The sequence below is a fragment of the Nilaparvata lugens genome, chromosome 7 (genome assembly GCF_014356525.2).
Source record: "Nilaparvata lugens isolate BPH chromosome 7, ASM1435652v1, whole genome shotgun sequence".
Classification (NCBI taxonomy): Eukaryota; Metazoa; Arthropoda; class Insecta; order Hemiptera; family Delphacidae; genus Nilaparvata; species Nilaparvata lugens.
Window position 1 is genome coordinate 41,970,713 of NC_052510.1, and position 6,776 is coordinate 41,977,488.

At 40.4% G+C, this 6,776-nt stretch overlaps 1 protein-coding gene across 1 annotated transcript; it reads left to right on the top strand.

Annotated features, from left to right (window-relative positions):
* Window positions 1-5,319: 5,319 nt before the first annotated feature.
* On the top strand, window positions 5,320-6,141 carry LOC120352205. Its single transcript, XM_039431939.1, has one exon. The coding sequence runs from the start codon at window positions 5,320-5,322 to the stop codon at window positions 6,139-6,141; it is 822 nt and encodes a 273-aa protein (XP_039287873.1).
* Window positions 6,142-6,776: the final 635 nt, after the last annotated feature.

The following is a 6,776-nucleotide window of genomic DNA, read 5'->3' on the forward strand; positions in this document are numbered from 1 at the left end:
GACCGAATCAGTCGCTGGCTATTCAATTTGTAAGACCGAACCATTTATCAACTCTGTAAATTCATTTTACCGACATACCTTTTGTAATATCTTTTCTCTGTGAGCGTCATAAATTTTTTAGGATTACTATCAATGCTTGCTATTTCAAGAGACTTATCTATTCATCAATTTACTTAATATTTTTAAATGCATTGAATTCATGCAAATATTAATACTTACCACGCATTTGGTGCTATCTTGACAAGCAATTTTCATTGTGCAATTATCATTAATTTTTACGCAATTAGTCAACAAACCATTGACGACATTCATTTATTTCAAACAATCAACCGATTAGTTTCATTGACAATTTCTATAATCAACCATTGTGTACTTATTGCGCTAGTTATTGTGTTACATCGTTTTATTACGTCCATTCAACATTATATTCATATATCTATTCTTATATTACTCAAATATTAATTAATTTTTTCAAGTCTATATATTTTGTACAATTCAGTATGGAGAATCCAACGACTCGCTCGTCACCTTTGAAGGTGAAGTTTCTCAAGGTGAGGTCAGACAATGTCCGTCTCCCACCATTCCTAACAATCTTGACACTATCAATCAGCAATTGATTCGATTAATTCAAGATGGTGTTATCAAAGAAATTCAAAATCGTAATGACTATTTTTTTGCTGAAGATCTCAAACAAGAGATGTTAATGCTTAAGGAAAATTTTCATAGTACTACTGAAAATTTTTCCAACAAAGGTTTGCCTGTTGACATTGAATTGTGTCACCAAATTCGCCAGAATTTTGGTACTGTTAATTCTGTACTCTCCAATGCCATATATGAATATGAATTGAAAACTAAAAGAGTAAGTGAAGTCAGCTCCCCATCTCACTCAAATCACGTTGATTCTCCTCACATGGTGAGTGCTCGTCTACCGGACATTCCATTGCCAAAATTTGACGGTAGTCTCAGCGCTTGGCTCAATTTCAAATCGACCTTTACAAGTCTTGTTATCAATAACCGTAACCTTGATAATACATTGAAATTTCATTACCTGCGTCAAGTCCTTTCTGGAGAAGCACTTAATAGAATTTCTAATTCTCCTTCTGGAGATTTTGAGTTAGCCTGGGAACTCTTGACTCAACGTTACGATAATTCATTATTGATTGCCGAAACTCATATTTCAGCCATACTCAACCCTCCTAAACTTGACTGTAGATCATCCCAATCGTGGAGATTATTTATTGACAATCAAAAGACAAATATCTCTGCTCTTGAAGCCCTTGCGCTCAATATCAGTGTGAAAGATCTCATTTTTATTTTTCTCACTGTGTCACGATTTGACAATGCTACGATTAGAGATTGGGAGAGATTTTGTTCTACCAAATCTCAACTTACCATTGATTGCCTTTGGGACTTTTTAGAGTCGCAACATAAAATCGCACAAGCAATGTCAAGCTCATTCAACAACACATCAGTGCAACGCAATACGCCGGCTAATAACCAGCCTAGCACCAGTCGACAACCATCACAGCCCAAAGCCAATATCATGAATTTCAACACTTCAAATTCACCAAATGTTTTCAACAGAGCATCAACTTCTGAGTGTTATTTTTGTCGCAATGGCTCTCACAACATTTTCAATTGTAATCAACTTCTCAAAATTCCAACTTCAGAGCGAACCTCTGCTGTGTTGAAAAAATCCTTGTGTGTCAACTGTATTCGGCCATGGGATCGAGCTCACCAATGTCAAGGTTCCTGCAAGACGTGCAATTTACGACATCACACGCTACTTCATGGGTCAAGTCCTGTCCCTAAGAGGTCCAACTATGTCACAACATCGAACCATGCGCGCAATCCAGTGAAAAATCTGTCGCAGAGCATGCCGTACTGTGAGTATAACATACCTCATCAGTCACAACAACAATTAAGGTATGATAATCAATACAACCAGCCATCGCAAATGTCATCAGTGCATCCAACATCAATGAACTCCAATTCAGCAGTGCCAATGACACACATGGTTTCACCTGCGCCGCAAATATCAACTAGCCTTGTCCAGCAGTTGCCGACTTCTAGTGTTGTTGTCAATTCAATTCCCTCTAGACCTCAGTCATCAAATTCTGAGGGAAGTCGTCAATTTGATTCATCTCAATCCAGTTTGCAGCCTGCCACAAATGTGGTTGAATCTCACAATCAGACAGTCAGCTATGCCCACAGCGCACCACAAATCAAATCCATTGATAGCAGACGCACTTGCATCATGCCTACAGCCCAGCTGATCGTCTTTGACAAGAGTGGTCAAGCTGTAATTTGCCGCGCACTCCTCGACAGTGGCTCTGACAGCTGTTTTATTTCACGTCAATTAGCTACTCAACTTCAATTACCCACTATTTGTACTGGCAGCACAGTTCACACTGTGTCTGGCAGTAATGCTACCTTATTGAATTTGTCATCTTTGAGTATTCACTCACCTGACCGAACTTGGTCAACTCACATTGATTGCATTGTCACAGAGAAAATTGTTCCTAGTGTTCCACCATCTGGACTTAATTTTTCAGATTTCAATATTCCCCCCAATGTTGTTTTAGCCGATCCTACCTTCTTCAGAATTTCAGGAGTGGATATACTCTTAAACGTTGATGTCTACGCCATGCTTCATTTACCTGGTCAAATTCGCCTGTCCGAAAGCTGTATTCTTCAGAATACCAAGTTAGGTTGGATAGTCTGGGGCTCCATTCCTGCTTATAAATCATCTGTCACCCATCAACACATTTCCAATTTCGTTTCTAGCATTGAACATGTGTCCAACGCAGACATCTCTAAGCAATTGGAAAAATTTTGGCGAATTGAAGAAATTGATACTGAATCCAGCACGCCAGCAGAACACGCACAATTGAGCAGCACTACATTGAGAATGTTCAACGTCAAGATGATGGCAGATTTTCTGTAGCCTTGCCGAAAAAGGATTCATTTCATTCGTTAGGTCAATCCTTCAGACAAGCATTGACTCGCTTTCACTCGCTGGAGAAACGTCTTGATACTCATCCTGAACTCAAGAAACAATATATACAATTCATGGATGAATATATTGATTTAGGTCACATGTCTCTTGCACCACCTTCATCTCCATATGATCCATATTATCACATTCCTCATCATCCAGTTTTCAAGCCAGATTCCACGACTACCAAACTTCGAGTTGTGTTTGATGCTTCAGCGAAGTCCACTTCAGGATTATCACTCAATGATGTTCTTCACATTGGTCCAACAGTGCAGCCTGAGTTGTTTGACACAGTGCTCAGATTTCGTATGCATCGTATCGCATTCATTGCTGATATAGCGAAAATGTACCGCCAGATTCTTGTTCATCCAAATGACAGAAATTTTCAACGCATCTTTTGGAGATCTGATCAGAATCAACCTATTCAAGAGTATCACTTGAATACTGTCACTTACGGCACATCCTCAGCTCCATACCTTGCTACACGCACACTCAATCACTTAGCAGATGTTGAATGTTCACTGCAATCAGCAGTTCATCAAGCCATTAAGGAAGATTTTTACGTGGATGATCTTATCAGTGGTTCATCTTCACTCTCATCAGCCATAGAGTTGGCTCATCAATTGCTTACTACACTTAATAAAGGAAATTTTGAACTCAGGAAGTGGTTGTCTAATTCGTCAGAATTACTTTCAACGATCCCAGCTCATCTCATCGAGACAGCTACATCACGACCATTATCTGATTCAAACGACAGTGTTGTTAAGGCACTTGGTCTCATTTGGAATTCTACGGCTGATCAACTCACTATTTCATCCAACATTTCAAAAGTTGTTCATCAAACATCTTTCACTAAACGTCAATTATTGTCATGCATTTCTAGCATATTTGATCCGCTTGGACTCATCTCACCCATTGTCATTCGTCCCAAATTGTTATTTCAAAAGCTTTGGCTCCATAAACTTGATTGGGACCAAAAGCTACCATCTGAGCTTCTCACAGAATGGTTATCCATACTTCATGATTTACCAAACATTGCGAATGTTTCTATTCCACGTTGTGTTTTGCCACCCTCTTCAGAGGTCGATTTGGAACTGCATGCATTTTCTGATGCCAGCGCAACAGCATTTGGTGCTTGTCTTTATGTTCGCAGCTCATCATCGGACGGGGTTCAAGTTAGATTGCTTACGTCAAAGTCCAAGGTAGCGTCCATAAAACCATTGCTCACAATTCCTCGTTTGGAACTCCAAGCAGCATATTTGTCATCGAAATTAGTTGTGAAAACAATTCGTGCTTCCAAGCTCAAATTTTCCAGGGTAATCTTGTGGACTGATTCCAAGGTTGTGTGCGATTGGCTCAAGGCTTTGCCAAACAGAGCAGATATCTTTGTTTCGGTTCGCGTCTCTACGATTCAGAATCTTACAGCAGATTTTACATGGAAACATGTCACTACGAAACATAATCCTGCTGACCTAATTTCGAGAGGCTGCACTCCAACAACACTCATCAACAGTTCACTTTGGTGGAACGGCCCGTCTTGGTTGTCCAAGCAAGAAGCTACATGGAATGACATCTCCTGTAATGTTGCAATCATCCGTCCTATATCATCACATGCCACTAGAGTCACAACTTCAGTGTTGAACAATATCATTCATAAATTGTCTGATTATCATCGCATCACCCGTTCAACAGCATACGTTCGTCGTTTCATCCATAACATCACTCGACGTCATCATCCTGATCAGCGCAGATGTGGTCTACTCACAGTAGAAGAAATTCAAGAAGCAGAAATTGCGATCATCCGCACGGTTCAAGCAGAAGCATTCTCAGAAGAGATTCGTCTTCTCCATCAAGGCAGAGAATTGCTTCCATCTAGTTCCTTGAAAGCGCTATCGCCATTCATTGACAATGACTCATTATTGAGAGTTGGCGGCAGATTGAGTCAATCGGACTTGCCGTACGACTACAAACATCAAATCATCTTGCCTTCTAAGCATCGTTTCACTCGTGCGCTCATCATGTCATATCATCGACGTCTTTCTCATGATGGAGTTCAGAGCACCATGACTTCATTACGTCAGCGTTATTGGATACTATCTACTCGTCGTACAGTCAAATCAGTTTTGAAATCCTGCCATTTATGTTTTCGCTTCGCCAAATTTCGTTCGGAACAAATCATGGGACAACTTCCTCCTGTCAGAATACAGTCTGATTTTCCATTCTATAACTCTGGCATAGATTATGCTGGACCGTTTTCATTACTTGTTGGTTCCAAGAAATCACGCACATATTCAAAAGCTTATTTAGCTATCTTCGTCTGCATGGTCACGAAAGCAGTACACGTAGAAGTCGTCTCAGAGTTGACAACGAAAGCCTTTATTGCGGCACTCATTCGCTTCTCATCACGTCGTGGTATTCCACACTCCATATTTTCGGACAATGCAACCACGTTTGTAGGTGCAAACAATGAACTACAAGATCTACATCAGTTTTTTGAGTCATCTAAAACTCAACAAGATATTCATAACTACACGTCGGTTCTCAATATCAAGTGGCACTTCATTCCACCTCGCGCCCCATCTTTTGGAGGTCTATGGGAGAATGCTGTCAAGAACTTCAAGAAAATTTTCAAAGTCGTCACATTCAATCATATTCTTAATTTTGAAGATATGACTACATTCGCAGCTCAAATTGAAGCTATCCTTAACTCTCGTCCACTCGTACCTCTTACAGAGGACCCTCAAGATCTTCAGTATCTCTCGCCAGGTCACTTCTTAGTTGGTCGCCCATTGACTGCGTTGCCTTTCCATTGCCCGCCCACCACCCATGTCGATAACAGGTGTCGTTGGAAACTTCTTCAAAAAATCACTCAAGAACTTTGGGACAGATGGTCTAAGGAGTACTTAGTCACACTTCAACGCAAGCACAAATGGCTTACTGAATCGGACAATCTCACAGTTGACACCATGGTTCTTCTGAAAGATCTCAATTCTGCTCCTTCCACATGGGAGTTAGCTCGCATCATTGAAACCCATCCAGGTGCCGATGGAAAAGTTCGTGTTGTTACAGTGCAGACTGCACATGGTAGGTTCAAGAGAGCAATCTCTAGTCTCGCTCCGCTTCCAGCACTTGAAGATGATTAATTTTGGTAGTCTTTCACTACTTGTCCTTTTTGTATTAGCATTTATTCATCATGTTATCCACCTATTATTCGTATTGCTCGTGTATTTCTATTCGACTCATCTAACATATATGTATTTTTTCGTACTCATCATTTTTTTGCACTCGCTACGTCTTGGTTGACAAGACTTGTTCCTGCATCGAGGGGGGAGCTTTATGTTAGATTTCGTCTCATGTTTTTAGCCAGTCTTATGGTCGTCCATCTTGTTTTTGTAGCATTTGAATCTACCGCTGCTACAGTCCGCAGACAACTTTCTCATGTGTCATGCGATCTCTGACGTCACAGTTTCATTGATCGCTTGATCGATAGTAGCGCTAGTTGTCGTCTGCTTCTTTCAATGTTTTCTAGTTTAATATTCGTCTATAAGTATTTTGAATTGTATTTTCATTGTTTTTGAACCTCCTTTGGTATACTTCAACAGTCACTTCAACCTCAACACCTTCAGTTCGCTTAATATCGATTTTATATGTTCACTTCATTCGTAGAGTTTGTGCTCATGACTGCCGTGGACGTCATGTTTCCGCTATTTGGGCAGTTCCTGTTTCGTCAACCAGCAAGCAAGAAGGGTCACTCCTCTTTGTACAGTCATACGATGTA